The 21,743-nt window shown below is 42.6% G+C and overlaps 1 protein-coding gene across 2 annotated transcripts in view; it reads right to left on the bottom strand.

The window, feature by feature from the left end:
• Positions 1–21,743, bottom strand: part of LOC102090998 (transmembrane protein 132B) — a 222,948-nt gene that overhangs the window by 32,540 nt on the left and 168,665 nt on the right. For both annotated transcript variants that reach the window (XM_065033355.1, XM_065033356.1), the window contains one exon: positions 5,053–5,196. In XM_065033355.1, coding sequence (XP_064889427.1) covers positions 5,053–5,196 — 144 coding nt within the window. The remainder of the gene's footprint in view (positions 1–5,052; positions 5,197–21,743) is intronic.

The following is a 21,743-nucleotide window of genomic DNA, read 5'->3' on the forward strand; positions in this document are numbered from 1 at the left end:
TGAAAAGGTGAAAAATAATTCATTGAAGTGCTTTCCTCCAGCAAGTTAACAAGAAAAGTGCATCCTGGCACAGATGGAGTTCATGGTATGTTATTGAAGTACCATTGTTGTTAATGCATGTCCCTACGTGGGCAGAAATGGGCAGGATGAGGCCCCTCTGACTCCCTTCTGTTCAAGGGCTCTTTCTGTTACCAAAAAATGAGGCTAAATGAGTCCATGGTGTAACTCCCTGGAAGCCATTTGAATTACTGCAGAGATTAATTTGAAGCATCAGTCAATTTCTGCATAACACGCAAAGGACATGAAAATATGACTAATCTACAAATGAATTAATTGGGCAGCTGTCTCCCGTTTGTACGCCACTGAGAGAAACATTTGGACTAAGACACTGTCCTCGTTAGAATTTCCTCACTTGACGCTGCTTTGTGAGTGGTGTTTCTGAGCACCACGTAACTACAATGTTTTTGGAATTTTTCTTCATGTGAAATGACTACGGTTCAGACTTTTACAGACACTTCTACAGGGAGTGCACGGACCTTGGCTGGGGTAAGATTGTAAAGACTGACTGTGGCAAAACCCGTCAGATTAGACTTCCATCTGTAATAGAACCATCTTGGTGTTCCCTCCATCACTGATGTTGGTCCAACTTTATTTTCCTCTAACTATAGTTCAAAGGCCAGTGGGGAGCAAGTGAAACCCACTGTAACCGGCCAGCACTCGTACCTCCTGACAAGACGGGTGAACCAGGGAGGTCCTTGCCATGCTGCAAATCTTTTTCTTCAAGGATTTTTCCCCCCACCTGTGAAGACTGAGCCCCACGGTTCAGCACACACACTCAGACCTACAGCTCCTTTCTCTCTCTTTGTATTGCCCATCAGCAAAATAGTTGAATATTATGTGCATAAATTCTATCAAATTCCCGCCACTTCTTTTCTTTTCAACTGCACAACCTTATTTCACTGTGGTTTGCGGGAAAGCGGGACACTGGGAGAGAAGCCCTTCAATTGAGTCCGTGGCAGAAGAGCATTGAAGTTAATGGGACTCTGGTGGAGATAAGGATTTTGTCCATTCAGGTCAATAGCAGCTCCGGAAGCTACACAAGGCAGCCTTGGAAAAAGATGTATTTTTTCTCCTTGTTTGCAGATAAGGAAGCAAAATTCCAAAGGGAATGAGTGATTTACCCACAGCCACTCAGGAAATCAGCAAGAGATATGGAAATTAATGCTGAGCAGCATTTCAGCGCCTTAATCATAAAGCCAATCTTTTCCCTCAAATGCCAACAGCATTAAATGTTCCTTCTCAATACGGAATACATGTATGAGTTTCACTGGCTTACGGTCATGTTTTCATCTTTTAGAGAGTGGTCAGTTTAAGTTAAAATGGTTGGTCAGTATTTAACCTATGTCCAAATGTAGGGACCAGGGATTGTAGCTGAACTGAGCACGTTTACCTGCGAGATCCCTTGGAGGATCATGCTCAGGTCAGAAAGCACAAGGTCAAAAAGTAATAAGTGTGTTTCTTTATATTTACCACTAATTAGGTAGGTTTTGAAAAATGTAAACTGAAATAGTCTCTTGCTGGGAAGCTATTAAACTGTTAAGCTTAGGGAACATATGGCTTAAAATACGAAAGATTCACATCTCTTGCCTACAAATAAATCACTTGTACATCATCTATTTGCCCATCTCTGGGTAGTATTTTTATCAATGTGATATCCAGGTATCTGCCCAGATAAGCACATTTTGTGTAAATACATAATAGCCTGGGCCAAAGTCTGGTTTTGTTTAAACTAGATTGTCTTAATTGTCTTCATCGTCTTAATTTAAAATAGTGGTGTCACAGCAGTGATCAAAGAATTGTCTCATTTATTGTCTATTAAATCATTAGCTATTAAGTGAAATAAAAGGTTAAGAATGCACCACTCTCCGTTCTGCCCAAAAGAATATTAATATCTCTCCAATTAGAAAGAAACAATAAAGGCAGAATTAACAGTGGAAAGAAGCTTAAGATTAGGCAATTACATCCAAAATGCCTGACGACTCCTATTAGAGGGTTTAGCAGTACGACCTATGGAGAAAAGGCAAAACAAATTTGGAAGCGAAGTCAATATTGACTTTACCGAAGGGGCTTGTAAAGGGAATATGCATCTTCTGAAAAAATATAGGCACATAAACCCTGTACTAAATTTTAACGTAGCTAATTAATCGTTATGGATTCAATCTTGCAACCAATACATATATTTCCAGTTAAAAAATTATGCCTGAACAGCCCGTTCAGTCTGAGAGCACCTCAGTAATTTGTGACTGAAATGCGTTATAAGGATGCTGCAATTTTCACAAAAATAACATTGCTCCCATTTTAGATCAGCAGGACGAGGCAAAATGAACCGGAGAAGATCACATTCAGACCTGCTGGTTTTGTTCATTAAGTCGCTATAGCAGAGAGTCAAGTACCAGGTCTGGAAGGAATCCCAGAGGCATTCTCTTCTGTCAGTGATGTGATACCCAGATAATTTCACAGAACAGTCAAATGAAGATCTGGTTTATACCTGACTTAGTCACTACCAAAAAAAGAGGAGAATTATAGTGCAAGTCTTGTAAAACCTGTGCAGAATTTTGGCTCTATCCAGACCACTGAAAGGAATGGAAGGACACTCGTCAAACTGAAGGTACTTTGGAGCAAGTCTAATTCCACCTGGAAATACAACACATTTTGAAAAAGCAAGAAGGGAAGACAGTCAAAGGGCAAAAGCTTTCTTGAAGTGTATAAATCCACAGCTGGCAAGTGGAAATCTTGTCTCTGCTCACAGAGGGTCATGTCGAGCCTTATTTAGCTGGCAGGTTCAGTGAACCTTTTAAATTTGGGAACAACTTCATGCCCAGATCTGACAGGATATGGACAACTGCTGATTGAACTGAATGGCCTTTTAAGAGGCAACATTTTGAAATGCAACCTCTCCCTAATGTCTGCAGATACTAATTTTATTAGTGGAAGAAGAATGGGAGTCCTTTTTCTGACCTTTTATTACCTGGCTCAGTCCAGTATTCTCTAACTACAGCAGGTACTAGAAATGCTTGTAACTCAATAGAAACAAAAGTCCACATACACCAGCTTTTAGATCTAGACCTGGTTTTCTGAAGTGCAAAGAAAATACAGAATCTCAGAAATACGTTGATGATATATAACTTGGTGCTCGAGTTGACAATAAGCACAATTCCTTGTGAACTGATAAATAATAGCCACTAATCAGATAAAGGCTGCATGGTACACAGAAAAAGAAATAGCAACGTTTATCAAGAGGGTCTGTTCCATTAGCAGTCTTTTCCCATCTGATATATAAAGGAAAATACAGAAGCCAGAGCACAGGTTAGAACCTCAAGAGAACTATTCCATTGCTGGCGGAGGCTCAACACCGAACAGCCACTTTCATGAAAAGTCCTTCGCAAAACGCTTTCAGGTCTGAAAACTGCGAGTCGTTGTTATTCTATAACTAAACCCCAAGCTACCAGCTTCTCTGGGGATACAACTGCACACATGGCTCTGCCCAATAAATTGAATCTTGTTTAGGAGCGATTTGCCTTTGTGATAAATGGAGATAAAATGACAATCCTTTTTCTTAATGCAAAAAGTTGGAAGCAAGTAGATGTTACCTGACTTAAGGTTTCTGCCCAAAGCCATCCTGCCTCCCCGGCAGCTCCCGGGATCAACTGGAGGCATCTCTCACCTACCAACAGGTCTTGGAAAATCTCCACCCACTGGGCAGCTGCTCTGTAAGCTCTTTAACTGCAAAGGAATTCCTTTGTCATTAGACCGGAAATGTAATGAAATTCTGTTTGTTTTACAGGACGTAATTTACTCCGAAATTTGGTAACAAGCATATTCAGAGCTGTCAAAAACAAGAAGGTGAACTTCTTGCTCCAACATATCATCTTCAAAATAAAGAGCTTGGCTGTGTGCAATTCTTTAGCCAGCTAAAGAACATACAAAATTATCTGACAAAGTAGGACCTTTGCAGTGTTATCTACAAAAAGGTTATAATAATAGATTAAAAGTACACAGGTATAGGATGTGGGTTTGAATTGCAATCTGAGAGACACTTAAACAAGTGCTCCGGTCTGGAATACAGTCCCACACAACACAATTGATCGCTAGAATACAAGGAGGAACTTGTTTCTTGAAAGCTGCAGAGTTTATAAAATCTCCAGGTTACAGGATTACTATGTGGAAAAAGAATGGCTATACTACCCTGCTTATACAGCATTTATATAATAGACAACCGTTTGCTGGGATTGAGACAAAGGAACTATCTTTCTAGGACTACCCTAGAAATAATACAAAAAGCCCCCCCACCCCTATACAGAATTAGTTGTAGTAAATTCTTATGTTCATTTAAAACAAGGAAAAAACCACACTCCAAACACATAATAAAACAAATAAACCCATTAAAGATATTCAAAAGTAACTCATCTATGCCTAAAAATAATAAAGAGCTAAAAGCTGAAAGCCACGTAATGGTGTCAAAAGTCATGCAGTCAATGTCTAGATGAAGTCACATTAATGCTATTTTCATCTAAATGTCAGTGAGGGAGAACCAGTTCAACATATTATTAAACAAAAAGAAAAAGCAGCATGTAGGAAATCTCATTGCACTCTGTTACAACATCATTACTATTAAATAATGGATGCAGAAAAGCCACACAAGACCAGAGATCCCTGTGGGGGCGCTGACTTTTCCCAGGTGGGATATATAGCACAACACGTTTTCTCATCAGAACTGCCTGGCCAGCAAAGAACGACCGTGACTGCTCACTGCGCATCCCCGGCTCTGCTGCACCGCACCACCACACCGCATGGAACGCACCAGCACCAACGGCGCATCAGGCTACGGAAACGTGCCGGCCCTGCGCAACCTCTGGAGACCCCGCTCCCCATCACCCACGGGAAACAACCCACCCCTGTGTGAAATCTTGAGTGTGAAATACGTCCCAATGCAGCGGTGATGGAGGGGAAAGGGGCGGAAACTCCGTTCGCCACCTCTCGCAGGTGCCTTACCTTGATGACGTCTTCATCGGCTGATTTGCACTCGGTGGAATCCGAAACATCAACCACAGACCCGTCCTCCTGCACGGCAACCACCTTGACTGGAACAGACACCGTTTTGCCCGTCAGAATGGCCGTGTTAAGGACCTCCGTGTCCTGTATGCACACACACAAACGAGGGGTGGGCGTTAGAGAAGCAAAAAAGCCTGGGAACGATGCAGGTCAGAGTGGTGAACCGGGCAGAGGAGCGACCCTTCCCCGCACGCTCCCTTCGAGCTCCTGCACTCGGCCGTTTCACAGCTTTCCAAGCCAGAAGTTGCATCTGGACCATAAAGTTCTGCTTTTGACAAACATCTGGATTTCCTCTTTTGGAGCCCATGTACAGGTTTGGCTGCTGTGGCGATGAAACCTGTAGCACAATTATGTGCGAAGGCAGATCTGCGGTTTGGCGGAACCACAGCACTCTTGGGGTTCGATCTCCAGAGGGTGTCAGCGACTCTTCCCACCCTTTTGCCCCAAATCATGGCAGGTGATTATCAAGCATTACAATAACTGCATTCCTTTCTTACTGTTCCAGCTCACAGTGTTGCGAGTTGACCCTTTCCAGGGTCATAAATACATGATGAGAAACACTATGCATGCGGCAGGTTAGTACAAACTAAGCAACACCATCCATAGGTATTTTTTTAAATCTTCCCATCAAAAACCCACCTCGAGTTGTTTTACCACATTTATCTCTAAATCCTGATGAATTCACAGTGCTGGCGCTCTAATGACTCCATTAACTCAGCCTTCCTCTGTGTCTCCCCTATGGCTGCGGTTTGATTAATTACTCCAAATGAGCGCAGAGGTCCCCGCCTGGCGTAAGCAGGTACGCGGGCTGGAGAGGAACGGCCCCCAAATGGCTCCAGGGTAGCTTGTTCTGCTTCTGACACATGTGGGGGGCAAAGAGGGATCTGTGCTTTTATAGGGACTTGGTTCAGCCTTCTCAAAGCGCCTGCAATAGGAAATACCGCTTTGAATCAATCCGCTTTTCATTTTTCAACTTCCATAAAACTAATTGCTTGCCAGTTGGGGGGGTGGGGGGAAAGTTGCTTCAAACTAATCTAACTTTAAATTCCATTATTAGAATTGGTGGAAGAAGAAATGGATTTTAGTGAAAATTTGCTGCTTGCATAGGGAGATATATTCGCTATCATTCGCTTCTGTCTGCTAGCGAGATTGATAGAAAATAATGGGCATTGACCACAAGCTGAGGACAGCTGGAGAAGACCAATAAATACTTGCAACTAAGATGTATTATTAATCAATATTCGGAAACTTCTACAAAAAGCGCCCTGCATTAAATGAGTTGAAGTACTAATAACACAAGTGCCAGCTAACTAATATAGTCCACTAGAGCTTTATGGGCAGTCACGCTCCAGAAAAGCATTTAAGCGTCTACTTGAGTCCATTCTGTTCCGAACAGAACTAAAAGTACGTGTTCAACTTGACACTTAGACTTCAATGTGATTTAAGTGTGGGTTTAAGTGTTGTCCCGAATAGAGATGTTTTCAGAATAATACCTCAGGAAATAAATACGACGTCTTTGTTCTGTTCTCTGAGAGGCATAAACCAGATGTTTTACACAGTAAATGACTGTCTAGTTTTTGTTTAAGCTGAATGGGCTTATTTATAACCAGCTGCCATCCATGAGGGAGGGACGGTGGGGAAGAGACAAGTATGTGACAAAAGTGGAAGTGCGAAACAACAACTGTAAAACCTTTACAAAGGCTGAGAGTGAACAACACTAAGAAGAAAATGCACTGCCAGGTGGAAGAAAACAATGAGATGCACCTCAGGTGGAAAGACGTTGTATAACACAGACAAAGAGGAACGGAGGGAGTTTCATCCCCAGGTATGTCAGAGAAGAGGTAAGTAGATTTCACCAAACCAACGGCAAATATCCCATAAATCCTACGCCATCAACCCAATGTAAACATATGCCAGCTATATGATGAGGACATGGTGGTGTGTGCCAACACGCTCCCACAAGGCAGTTTGCCAGCATGCCATTTCTAAGCCATTTCTAAGCCATTTGCATTCACTTCATAATCTCCCTGTGAAGATGAGCATGAGAGAAAAGCTCTTAGAAGACACACCTCATGACCCCACTGTTTGCAGGTGCTCTGGAATCTGCCCATTCTGCTCGTGACACCAGCACCGTCCCGAACCTTCCCCCTTCCCAGGGCTAACGGTGCCCCCCGCGCTCATTAGATAGTGCAGCTTCACAAAAACTACACTTCACTGGTAAACAATTCTACTCTATAAATCAATATTTCAGATGCCTGATGCCTGGGTAAAGTGTTACACAAATAAAATAGGCTGTGTAAAGACCTTTTTAAGAGCTGGCTATGTATAGACTGAAAAAATACATCGCCTCTGAGGAAGAAATATGAAGACAGAACTGAACTAATTGACTGTCCATTAGATTTATAAACAGACATCTTTTAGCACATCTTCAACAAGTAATAGCATTTCATCTAGACCCTGTTAGCCTTGTTTTATATTTCCACAGTAGGGTTTACTGCGGGAAAAAAAGTTTTACTGAATTGAAGATACCTGTGCTGGTTATTATTAACAGCATCTGAGATGTAGAGGGGATAATACTGTTGATTTCCATAGGCAGGTCCTCCCAGGGGGCACAGCATCCGTGAAACATCTGGAACAACCCCCAGGAGCCGCCAGCACAAACCTGGAACTGCCGCTACTGCAACGTCCCAGGTGAAAACCTGGGAATCCCCTCCTGTTTCTGTTGTCAAGGGTTTCAGCTGTGAGATCTTGACCAAAACCTTCAATTCCAGCAGCCCAGGTGGAAGCTACACATTCCTATTTCAGGCTCCATCCCTGAATAACAATGATGTGCGTGTTTATCTCCAGCTCCTTCTCTGTACCTGAATGCATTAGCACTTCAGCAGAACTCTTCTTAATTACAACTGTAACCTGCTAATAGTGTTTCTTTGTTGTCTGAAGGAATCTACTTCTTATCCAGCCTATGCTAAATTAAAATTTAATACAACATCAGGTCGCAACAGAACTAGGAAGCAAATGACAGCTGTTTAATTAAAACCTAAAGCTGATTAGATGGCACTACTGAGAGAAATACTCAAGAGGAAGAGCACAAAACTACTGAAACTCAAGGCCAGGATAATGGCTTTATTTAAATATGAATAAACCCTGCACACAGCCACAGTAAATGTTTGACAACTCATTGCTTTGGACAAATAGGGGGAAATGTGAATGGGAGACGTGTCATGAGTCACGACAGAGCGGTGCTCACCGATGCTGTTCCACACCTGTGTGTCCAGCAGCAGGAACTACTGAGGAACGACTGCAATAGGTGCACACGACCCAGCTGAGGACTCCAGGCACAAAGTTCCCAATAATTAGGGTTTAAACACCACCACGTTGACCTAAATCCTCCTCAGGAGTGTGACTGTGGCAGCTCACCCAGCCAGTCAGGCAACATGACACGGCTTCTCCCTCCTGCTTTTGGTGGGAAAATAGACTCACCGAGAAGTCGATGAAGCATTTCATAAGAAACCATCTCAGGAGCTGGACCCCAGCACATCTTCCCTGTCCCCCTGGGGGCTGCCAACCTCCTTCCCCCCATCTGGCCGCGTACAAAAGCCCCGAGCTGGCGCAGTTACTGTCACAGGTATCATCCTTGTGATTAATGCACAAGCTGGATGCGCTTTTTCAGAGGTTAACAAAACACACTGCACTACAGTAAACCCAATAAACAGTCAATTGTAAATCAGGAGGGAAACCTAAAGCCAACCCTATTCCACTGACAAATGCTACAGCTAAATGCCTTTTGGCATTTTGTTGAAATGACTGCCTTTAGTGAAGAAGGCACAGAGCTGAAACATTTGTCTGCAGAATTGCATTCCTTCATTATTATTTTTTCCCCAGAGTGTATCTCGCAAAAATACATTTGTAATATTAGGAAGAAGCTTTAGGAACCAGTTCTCCTGCCTGGAAATGGCATCTCTTAGAAAATGTAAATTATAGGGCAGATTGTGACATGTGGGCTGGGCTAGTTTTTTTATTATTATTTGATAAATTATTCACCACCTTTTTCTTCAGATCAAAGAGCAAGGCAATATAAGTCCATTAAGCAAAATTAATACATAAATTCAATGCTTTCCTGAAATTATTGTAATCCAAAACAATTCCATAGTTTTCCCCCCTCATAGCTGAATACCATTTTAGGTTTCCAATACATATTAATGAAGCCTGGTTGCTAGAAATCTATTTATATTTTCCACCATTATATCAGGTAAGATTTACCACCAGTTGTTATTTGTGGGCTGAAGCAGCAATACCTGTCTCAAGACCGCAGAGGCTGCGCATGTGGGAAGAGTTCCATTAAAAGTCCTAATAAAAGGCTGAACAATGGGTAATTCCTTATTCTGCAAATATCATTGCAGCGGAGCCGCTTGTGGAATCAACTATTTACCCCGAGTTTTCACGAACCACGCACGAGTCCTCCCGCCCCGGCGAGCACACGCGGGGCTGGAAGGTCCATCCCGCTCCCCTCCAACCTTCATCTCTTTTGTCATCTCAACTTCTCACCCACACATTGCTGTGAGGAGCGATCAGTTATGACAGATGGCAAATCACAAATCCTGCAGGCTATGGTGTCAAAGTTAAAGGTCATCCTTTATCTCCTTCCTTTACCTGCATAATGGCTTTACTTCATACTGGGATCCCCAAGGAACAACAGGCAGGTGCATTTATTCTGCAGGAGAAATTAATGAACGTGGATTGAACCATACAGAGAGGTTCTTAATCAATGATTCTTCCAGAACAACGTAAGCAGCAACTATTAGCCTAATTGAATATTATTCTAGGCGCATATTACAGCGTGTGCTGCAAAAAGCTATTTGCTGCAGCACAAAAAAGGATGATACAGGGACTCCACGCTGGAGCCGTATTTCATAACTTGCCTTTTTTGCCACAGACACGCTGAAGGGAGCTCTTCTCTCAGCACAGCCACTGGCACGCACGGCCAGCCAGAGCGGTAATTCTGTCTTGGAGTTCATGGAAACTAAAGCTGAGATTTATTCCATTTCCATGTTTTTTTAGGAAGGAAATTCAGCTCATTTTGAGGTTTATGTAGGATGAATAAGCAAAACCTGCTGCTGAAGGTGAAACCTGATTAGAAGCACAGCTACTGTCATATCTATGACCCGAGGCAGTTTTATTTTATTTTTTGTCATTCAGAGCAGATCTGCCCCCATTAAGCAAAGGTTCAGAACGCTGCCTGGTGCACCTGGCAGCAGTAATTGCAACCTGTCAGGCAGTCCCCACTGGCTCCGCTGAGTACCAGACCCTTCTGCAGGAGCAAAAGCCCTTTCCCAAGACCAGGCTGATGCTATTTGCTGTCCCAGTAGAGCTGATTCTCCAAACCTGCTGTATTAAACATCAAGACACCATCGCTCTAAGTGCAGACTTGAGGTAAAAGGAATGGAAAATTCTTACAGCTGGAGAGCAACTATCACACATCTGATTTTAGTTGGCTGCACAGAGAACAGACACCAAGAGCTCCCACCTTGTGTTTCGGGGCCTTTTAGCACACCAAGAAATACAGAACCTAAAGCTGGCTTAAAGTATGGTAACCTCTGCCAGTCATTCATACAGGAATTTACACTGTGTTTAGAGATCTGTATAGGACCTGAGCATCTGACAGACTTGTGCTGGTTCTTCTCAACAGAGAGTGATTGGTACCCATCTTAAAGCATATTTAGAATTTCACAGTACATCTAAAGACATTATTTTTTCCATTTTTATTCCAGATAAAACATTATCACATTCTGACTTAAAATTGTGGGTCACCCCCAACTGGAATCAAACAGTATCACCCTGAATTCAAGAGGATACAGAATGGGCAGAGCTGTCTACTCAAGAGCAAGATGACAAGAGCCTCAGTAGAATCTAATGATTGTTTTCAAATGGCTATTAAATAATAATATGAACATTCCTCAAAGGTGTTGCTTTTCCCACAGGAGGTTATGCTTTGCCTAGTTTATGGAATGTAACTCTTGGATTCACTTGAGTACCAACAATAGTCTGAGATACAATTTTCTGGCTCTGTATCTTTGTCCCACAGGTTTAATGATACTTAACAACATGGGTGACCATTTTGAAGAATTCCTTTCAGACATTTCTCTAATTCATTTCCTAGTCACCACAGTTTGTTTCGGAGCGGGCGGGAAGGAGGGGTTTCTGAAGGGAATCCTTTGCCACCAGTGCAATGGGAGAGCTGGCAACTCACCGGCTTGAAAAGGCTTCAGTCTCACAAGTGCAAAACTACAGACACCGAAACATAAGGTTGCGTATCACATGAGTTTACTGCCGCAATCTGTGTGCTCATCTTCTACCATGAGTGCTACCTGGGCAGAAATCCATGTCCTTCTGTAATAACAGCTGTTTAATGCTATAGAAGAATGCACAAATTAATTACAGCGTGTCTACACGACTTGCCCACATCCCGCAGGAGCATCCTCCCTCGGAGGGAGCGCGAGTTCGCTTTGTGCTTCGGACACGGTGACTTGCTTCATTAAGCCGTTCACAGAGTGGCTACGGCTCAATAATATCTATTTATAAGCAGAAAAAAATACATGTGGCATTGTGCAAAGTCCTCCGGAATCCCCTGATAGAAGACAGTTGTTCAGCATTCGCTAGACAGGGGCTGCAGAAGAACTGGGTTTTATACCTTTTCCCTCAGCATAGTTCAAAAACTGGTGTAAGTCCAGAGCTCACAATGTACCAAGCAAATTCAATAAAGAACTGTATTTTCTGGACAGAGCTAGATGCATTTACTTATTAACTATATTTGAGAAGTGCATTACGGAGCTTAAAATGCAATAGAAATCTACTAGATGCTCACATTCATTGTCCTGCAAGAGGAGGATATGATTTTCTGAAGAACGTGGATCTGACAGGAACCATGCATGCCTTGCCCAAATAAGTTTGTTCTTTTCCCCTGAAATAGTCTGTCTTATCTGTCAGGACCAGACTGCTGTGCTTACTTATTTTGCCTGTTGAAGTAATTTGATGGGTTGCATTTGCCTGCTGCCCGGTGTGGAGCACACTTGCCGCTGCAGCAGCGGGTTCTGGCCGGCAAAGGCTCTGGAGCCTCCCAGAAACACTCCCCCAAAAACGCTGCTCTCCCCAGAGCACCCATGGGGAGCGATTCATCCTCCGGCAGTTCCCGTCTTGGGCTCGTGTCTTTCAGAAGTTTTCTCTCTCCCCATTGCCTATTGAAGGGCTCAGATGTCTGGTATGGAGTTCACGTCTAGAATTAGGGGAGAGAAAGTCTATCCCTTTCTGCTTTCAAAATGCTGAACAATCACCAGCTGTACACCACTGTTGGCTCCTTTACTCACAGTGTTCCTGACCATCTTTAGACCGCTGCATGTTTCCTACAGTGACACTGGACTTCACAGCTGATACAACCACGTCTTTTATCTACTTCACTTCATAAAGCCGCCTACTGCTCTAGTTGATACGCTGAAAATAAAAGGCAGAGGAGCACACCTGTAGCCAGCCCAGGCACCAGCCTTTACTGTCTTTGCACACCCAGAGCTTTCTGGTGGTTTATTCACCGATTTTGGGAGCGCACATCAACTGCACGTTGCTGGTCCTGACACTGCTACTGCACTTGAACACGTTGCCTTCCAAGTCTTCAACATTTACTTTCTGCTTCAACAAACGCTACAGATAACGTGTCCTGCCTACGTTTAGAACCGTCTGGAAACTTTTTGGACATGGAGGAAAAAAAGTTTCTTGACAAAAGTCAAAAACGCCTTTGCGAATACTTGATTTTGAAAAAAGATAAAACTAAAAATTGATAATTTCCTCAAGTAAGAATATTGCTTTATTTGAGGTGAGTTTTTGAGACTCTTGTGACTGATCTAAGGACTACTGGAGCTTTTTTTTCTACCTTACTCTGCTGCTTTGTGGCTTGGCTTTTGTTCTTCATTTAGATTTCCAGCCTGTTCAGAAGTGCCGCCTTGTTCTGACATGCCCCTATGTCTGATTATTTCTTTTTTGCACAACATTTATAAAGAACAACCTTTTTTTTTTTTATTCGAGTTCAGAACAAAATCACTTTTTTGGTTTCCTGATTGAATTTCCCGGTGAACTCTTGCGCGGTGTATTTATTTCCTGCAGACTAGGTCAATATCAGCTTTGTTTCAAAAGCTGAGCCTCTGCTTTCAGAACATCAGTATTTTTCCAGAGTCCATTTGCTTTTAGGAGACATAGTCCCTAAATTAAAGAATGTTTTAAGAACCTGTGAGCACCAAATTGTGCCTGGATTCTGCTCTCAGCTGGGCTGGTGCAAGAGGGAGTAATTGTAATAAAGACCATGAAGTAACACAAATGTACAAGTTCTGTGGAATCAGGATCAAGCTATTTAATTTTTCATCTTTTCTCCCTGTCTCTCTTTCATCTGTTCTAAAAATTACATATGGAATGATTTATTTAAATTACTCCTGATAGTACCTTGTCTTTCTGCAACACTTTAAAACCAGTTCCCAGCTCTGCCAAGGACAACAGGACAGTTATCTTCATTATGCCACTAAAATAACTGAGGTGGAAGAAGTCCCACCAGATCAAGGAACTGCACCCGCGTTCCAACTGTCCCAGGTCCACGCTCAAACTTGGGGTCTTCAGGCTGCTGGTTCTGGTTTAAATACCAACTCCCACATCTTTCCTACTAACCGGCCTCTTTGCATAACAAGCAAATGCTGAGCGTGCGACATCTCAAAGAGTTAATGTATCGGTTGGCTAACTGAAATTCAGCTGTGCAGCAAACAAGTATGGGTGACTGTAACGAAATATAGAGGGCTACAAATAAAGCAACCAGGAACAGATGGGAGGTAAGAAGGATATACTGTATTGTCACCTTTCTTAAGTGGAAAACAATAATGGCATACTAGCATATACTCTAATGGCACAGAAAGCTGAATGCACTCCAGAGAAGTATCACAGAATACCTCTTCATATGAAACTACCGCAAAACGTTCCGCTTCGAGAGGGCTCCAGTGTCAGCTCACAGGTGGTTTGAAATGGGGCAAGACAATAGCAGACGGGGGGGGTGACATTAATGTTTCTCAGGAATAGAAATAGAAGGTGACAGTGTTATTGGTTTTCGATGGAAGCATTCTGTAAACAGACAAAGGTCTTCCACTTATTATTCTATGAAAGCAAGTGTATATCAAAATCCCAGCATGTTTCTTCGATAACTAATTTTAATAATGGTTCCTTGCCCTTACCCCTCAGCACTAAACTTAGTCCAGGCAGGGACTTCAACGTGGTTTTAAAACTTCTAGTTCTAAAGTGCTTGTAAACTATATGAAGTAGTGGGTGACATGGTTTTCCATCTCAACAAAAGGCAATGAAGGACCAGAGGAAAATGAAAAAGGACTTCCATCTTTCCTTCTGAAGCATTAACTTCATAATTAGCCCTTAGAAGTCATTAAGCCACTATTCAAATTTAAACTTGACAATCTATTTCTTTAGAACCTGTTACATTCTGAGTAATGGGGAAAATACTGATCTTCCAGAAAGATAAACTAGGCACAGCAAGAGAGGAACAAGAGAATTACCCGGCCTGTGTTGAAGAACTTACATGCAAGAACTATCTCAGTGGAGGAAAATGTCTCCCATTATCTGCCATTTTACTTAATGTGAGACACAAAATTACACACCCTGACTCAGTTGCAAAGAGAAATGAGATCATCACCACTGGACTGTTCAAATGGAATATTCGCTATTCGCCTTCATTAAGGAAATTTATCTTCCTTAACATCTGGTGTGTTAACCATTCATTCTTTAGTTTTCCTCTAAAAACAGGCAGATTTTCAAATGATAATACATTTATTTCTTCTTTTGCTGTACCAATTTCAAATAGTTTACTGTTGGAAGGTGGAAGCAAGGCCAGGTCTAACACCACGCTCTGTCTTGTACTGCAGCTGCTGCGTCCTCTTGCTGCACAGTCATTGCTCCTGCTAAATGGACAAATACAAGGGAAGACGCTTACTACAGAAGACACAGCTTAAGAAAAGATTCTCTGGCATTCTGACGTATCATTTTAGTGCAGGACTGACAAAGTGTTGCACCTAAAGGCCTTCATAAATGTAACACAGAACTGCAGCTCAGAAGTGCTTTCAGCTGAATGCACCACTATACAATTACCACACGGAGAAGAGCAAGCTCTCCTCACCTTACACTTCATACAATTGCTTCTCTTTCCCTTCTTTCCTTACACCCTGAAGTGTTCAGCCACGTTGTCCCTCCCTGATGCCACCTCACCTCCCCAGTGGCTGGAATGTTCTCGCACAGCACACATGTGGCCAGCACTTCCCACATTTTGTTTTCAAACTGTTCCTCCAAAATTTGAGGGTCTTGCATCAATCAGATTACAAGCTCTTTCATTCAAAGACCACTACCCCTTTACGTTTACTTCATAAGGATGCAAACAGCAGCAGTGCGAAGGAGGTTCAGCTCTGCATGTGTTGTGACCTTGCCATGAGCTGAGGACCCAGCAATGGGACATCCCCCAGCATCGCACCAGTTCCCACAGCTCGGTACAGCCTCAACATGCTCTGCTCAGATTTTTGGTGGACAACACTGTAGGCATAAAAACAATGGTCTCGACACAATTGAAGTGTATTTGGGTTTAAATCCATGCCATGAAGGTACAAACGCAAAACCTTGGTGGGAGTATTCGCCTGCAAAGCCCGAACCTGGGTCCAAGTCCACATGAGGAAATGAGTGAGGACATGGTGAGCAAAGTATCTCAGTGATACTACTGAATTTTCACATTTTCTAGGCAGCAGGAATCATCTGAAAATGGATAGACTGGATCTTGTAATGAAAACTCTTTCAGTATATCCTGGCTCCTTCGCTGTGCTACGACTTCATCATTTTCCAAAAGCTCAGGAATTATTGCCAGAAGGCACCTTGGAACAAAAAGCAGAAAGTGATCAAAAGTTTCACTCCACATTCTCCTGCTTTAGTTTTGAAGGACAAATGTTTGCTCTTTTCACAGCCAATGTAATACAAGGTGGTCAACCACTGCCCAGCTTCTAAAGTCACAGGACCACAACAACCACATCAAACATACCTTTCTATTTGGTTTTCATTTTTTGTTAAATGGCACTGACATTTAACTAACTGCCCAAAGGTTACACTCCCTCAAATGCGGCAGTACATGGCATTTTAATACTGTTTTTCTTCCCCTTTGTTAATGAAGGCAATTGCGCGAGTTGTTGTTGATTTAGCTTTGGATTTTTCTCCCAGTAGTGTTGTAATTGAACTCCGCTCGGCCCAGCCAATGCAACCTGACAAAAGCTATTACGGGGAACAACCCAGAATAAAACCGCAACGTTCTTTCTTCCTAATGCCAAGTTGTGACAGGAGCGGACAAGAAGATGACGTGCGGGTTTCCTGGCCAGGTAGCGCTGGGCTGTGTCACCGATGGGGCCGAGAAACAGCAACAGCTTGAGACAGAATGGGCCTCGGACACGAGCAACAGGAGCATCTCGGGACCAGCCGTCTGAGCTGCGCCACGGCAGCCCCGGCTCGCTGCTGCTCCCTCCTCTGCACCAGCATCTCTGCTCTGTTGGTTGGTTTATTCTCTTTTCTTAGCCAAGAATCTCATAAACAGAGATTCAATCTAAAACAGCTCATTCCAGCATGAGCTGCTATTCAGTCCAGAGGGGAATAAAACCTCGAATCTGGGAAAAATAGTGTGGTGGAAAAGACTTTAGAAGCCATTAAGCATAGCGGTACCTGCTGTAGTCTGTATTTCTCCAACTGTTATGATAACTTTTCCCACTTATTCTGCATGGTCTCTTGGGGAAAACAAAGCCAGAAACCCAACATTTGATTAAAAAAAACCCACTGACATGAAAGGTGGACCGGGATATGATATATAAAGATTTTGCTATTTTTACGTGTGCAGTGATATTTAGAAAGGTTGGAAGTGATGTTTAAATTTTATCTATTTCTGGTCAAATGGATTGACAGAGGATTTTTCTGACAGCGGCTGTCTGCAATTCAGCGCCTGTGAACACACAGAAAATGTGCGAGGTTCTAGAATTTCATTCATAAAACATTGCAAAATGAACCCAGGTGAGGTGAGAGCAGGAGCCTTTTGCTCTAGGTGTGATTATCAGAGCACAACACACCGGAGAACAAACCTCCCTCCAGGGCAAAACCTCACAGAGGGTTATTTTTGACAATCACAGCAATCACACCTGTTTTTGTGGTACAGCATCTCCTCCTCACATCTGCAACACCATGTGCAGGGGTTATGGGGGGCAACGAGCTCTGCATCCCATCCCGAGCATCACCCATCCCAAAGCACAACCTCCACCCCAACAGCCCCCGGCTGTTTATCAGAGGCCACAACGGTTCAGCTCTTTTTGCACTGCAGCCCAAAGAGTTTTTGCTTAGACCACAAAAGCATCGCAGTTACTCGAGGTGGAAGCTCCTCGATGACCTGGAAACAACAGCCGACAGAGAATGACCTTATTCACTCATTTCACAGAACTTCACACAGAAGTCCAGGTTATTGTGTCTCACTGAACAATCTGGCTGGTGATTCTCCTCTGAAATTTATATTTAAAATGCGACCATAATTTGGCTGCTGAGATCAGCGTCTGTATTTACAACATTTCTCTCCCTCCAAGACCCAGCGTCACTTTGAAAACAGATTTTCTTCTCACACGATATTTCCTGATATGCATTTCACTGATGACTAAAGTATTTTATTCACATGCCCATAAGGAACGGTGCAAACATTATTATAAATTGAAAAAAAAATGCACAATGATTAATTGAGTAGATTAACCTCCAAAACACTTGGACAGCTGTTTCAACATACTGTCTTTGAGGCCAATATGCTGAAACAGCTGTTCTTATATGTAAGGTAAAATTGTCCGCTTTGTTTTGCAATGTGCACGCTCTAGGTCTGTTTCATATCTTAGTAACTTGAATGTGCACCTGGAGAATTGCTAACTTTTTCAATAATTTGCATAAATTCATGTTCCATGTTATTAGCAACATCACCGATGTCAAGCCATGTGTTTGACAATAGGCTCAAACACAAAGTCAAGTGGTTTTCTGTCATCTTTACACGGGATCCACATACTCCAGCTGCACGCTGCTCACAGAATGGATGAATGGATTAGGTTGTTATTGGGTGTAGTTTTACAATAGCGCAAGTTTTCCTTAAAGGGAAAGCATGTTCTGGTTCATGGCGCTTTCTCCCCTTGTTTCCAAGGCAACTCCATACACAGACACATGCAAACACACACGTGCACGCTATAAATATTCTGATGTGAGAGATTTCTTCAGTAATCAATGAAACACCAGCCAGCTTCTGCAATAGTGAAAGCTTAAGACAAACTTCTCATAGAGAAACTCACTGCAGGAAAACATTCAGTAAACTTTTCACTTTCGTTGTAAACTTAGACGGCATGTTTTGGAAACTTTTTGCATCCAGATCTCCTGAGTCCACCATGCAATGCCCTTGCTCTAATGTCCTTGCTCTAATGTCCTTGCTCTTTCAGCCAAGCTCTTGCAAAGAGAATGAAATAGCCTGGGAGGCTGGTATGCACATGCATGTCTCTGTATTTCCTTCCAGGACTAAGAAGCTGACAAAAACGGTGGCATTTTGGTCTAAGGAAGGGTATTGCAGCCTCGGGAAGCCTTGCAAGAACCGATCTGCAAAACTTGCACGGCTGCACCTGACACTTCGCACCGGGAAGCGGCTGAATCTGCTCTGTGTTTCTAAATGAAACTCATTTCAGAGCAAGCAAGGCCTGGGCACAGAAATTATTTGTCATGCTCAGCACTCCGCGCTAAATCACATTTATACCCTCTGATTCTCCATTGTAATCCTCTTTGGAATTCGCTTAATTGTCGGGCTTTTAAGAGCTGGGGGTCAGGTACAGACACTGAGAAATGAGAGAAAACTGCAAAGGCAAAGTGAGGGTCTGACCAATTGTGCTGTTTATCTGAGGAGTGAGATGTGACAAAGAAGGGAGGCAGCTGGAAATGGCAAGAGCTGCTTTGAAAGAAAGCGCTTTGAATCGTTGTTGGTTGATCATTGTTTCCATCTATCTGATTTTTTCCCTTTGCATAACAAAAAGCCCTGCTGATTGCCGTCATTGCCTGGGGTTTGGTGCTTGTCATTCCCGAACTCAACCGCAGTGTTGGGTAGGTTTGCAGAGTACTCAGACTTTGGACTGGAGTTGGCTCTTGCCTGTCTAAATACCCTGTTAATCACAACAGAATGGTGGTGCATCCAAATCTCATCTATCCTTAGGGGTCAAGTGCCATTTCAAAAAAAAAATCCTACTTTAAAAGTACGTGTCAGGGGCATTTGCAATAATATTAAGTTAAATGGCAATGCAAACTCAGCGCAAGGCAAATTCAGACAAAGGGTCTTACTCTTATTTCACTTATACCAGGTATGGATTGGAAGGGACATAAATGTGATTTACGTCCAAGCTTAACAGTAGGCAATTATGCTGAAGTGGGACGCTACTTATGCTGAATTCAGTTCAGTTTAGGGGCTGATTTAGAAACAGCTGTCGGTGATTTATGATATAGATAATATGGTATAATTCCAGCAGCATCAGCAGAACATCTATGCATTTCACAGCAGCAACACCAGGGGCCTCTTTACCATACGTGAATACATAATGCTCCTCCTCCTTTGCACAAATATTTGGAGCTTTAGTTTACGCAGCTCTATTCTAAAAAACACAAAAAGAATTCAGCTTGCCTGGTACATCTGAAGTTGCACATTATGTCACCTCCCATTTATAAACGTATTTTTAAAATCTTCTGTAGATGCTATGGGAACTCCCTGACTTCAGTGCGGGCTCCACCATCCAGTACTAACAGAATGGTTTATGAAAACAATCCCCTTAATTCATGCACTCCCTAACTTTGCAAGATTTCTGCTATTAACCTGCACACCATGGAGCCTTAATGACTTTAGGTTACATTTTATATTACAGGCTTCTATTTGTAAATGGTTTGCAAGGGAGTCTAATCAATATTTAATAGACATTCCAAGTGTGCAACAGACATGAGTAGCATGTGTTAAAGAAGGTTATAGGCACATCAATAGAAGGATTATAAATGCCTGGAAGCTCTGGCTTGTAAGTAACCCATTGGGCCAATAGAATTCTGCAACAATTTTAATAGGAGGTTATGCAATTAATAACAGTTTTGTTATTAACTCTTTGTAAACTATTTTAAATGGAATCCTGTTAGGCAGGGAAGTAATTCTATGACCTACCCCACCAATAAGTATTAGGGAGGAATCTGTAGGTTTGGGTTTTAAATGCCACTCTCCTCCTGTAAGCTCAAACTAATACCGTAACATTTCCAATGCAAACACCATTACAGTGCTATTCTGGGATTTGGGCATTTTATCATACATCCTTAGGGTTGCATTCTGCTCTAAGACACATAAACTTCAGTCTCGCAGGAGCCACTAGAGCTGCTTGCTGAGCATATCTGTGTGTAGGAGGGCACAATGCAGCCTTCTTATTTACAGAACCATTAATTAAATTACTGCAATTAAACATAATATAACATTAAATTGCATTAAGATAACATTAAGCACACAGGAAGTCAGAATCAGAGCTTGTACTGGGGTTAATGGGAGCTACACATGGTTGGTTTGTAACGCGCCTCTCTACAAACCACACCTGAAGGATGCAGCTTAAACCCACATACACAAAACCTAAATTTTATGCAAATATTCTTTTACAATGTCCTACTTTTTTGCATAATTACCCGTCGTTTGTGTGGGTTTACTGCTATTTTTCTCTTAAGGCGAGTTACCCTACGTGAAATGGAAGAGCTTTATGAACGGCAGTTTCTGATCAACTCAGAGCAGTTGAGCACCGCAGCATTACTAACTTGCAATTAGCCCAGGGGGCACACGTTCAATCACAAATCCATTCAAGATTATGATTTGCTGCTTTATTTTCGATCTAACTCTTCACTAATTCACTGTAAAAGTAATAGAGATTTCTGCAAAAACGTCACAGGAATATGAAACCTCTTTGCTTAACTGTCACACCCACAAAACTGATGATTGGTAGCACAGGTTTGTGATACCACCACGTACTGACAGACCCGCAGGACCATCGGCTTGTGCCACCAGCCCTGGCCAGATCCCTCCCCACAGAGGTTTTGCATCACCAAGAACCAAAGGGATTTTCCCCCAAAGTCTCCATTTTCTGCCACAGTGATAAAGGGGAAGGGCTGAGCTTTCTGGTCCTTGCACCATCAGGGGTGAATCACAGCACCCCACTGACCCCACACATGGGCAGGAACCCCGCTGAGGAGCCAGGCAACCAGTCAGGGCAAAATCATCCCATGGAGAACACTGGTATTGGGCCAGACTCATAGATTCTTCCTGTATTCTCAATTTAATGGGTTTTTGGAGAATTTTAGAGCAGAATTTTTAAAAGTGAAAGATGTTTGCTTATCCACAAATCAAATTAGCACAGAACTCTGTGTGCCTATATTTTCAACTGGAGAAAAACATTAAGAATATTCAATATTTATGTAATGTTTTATGGAAGTTCAATAAAAAAATCCAATATAATTTCCCA

This window comes from Columba livia, chromosome 17 (assembly GCF_036013475.1).
Source record: "Columba livia isolate bColLiv1 breed racing homer chromosome 17, bColLiv1.pat.W.v2, whole genome shotgun sequence".
Classification (NCBI taxonomy): Eukaryota; Metazoa; Chordata; class Aves; order Columbiformes; family Columbidae; genus Columba; species Columba livia.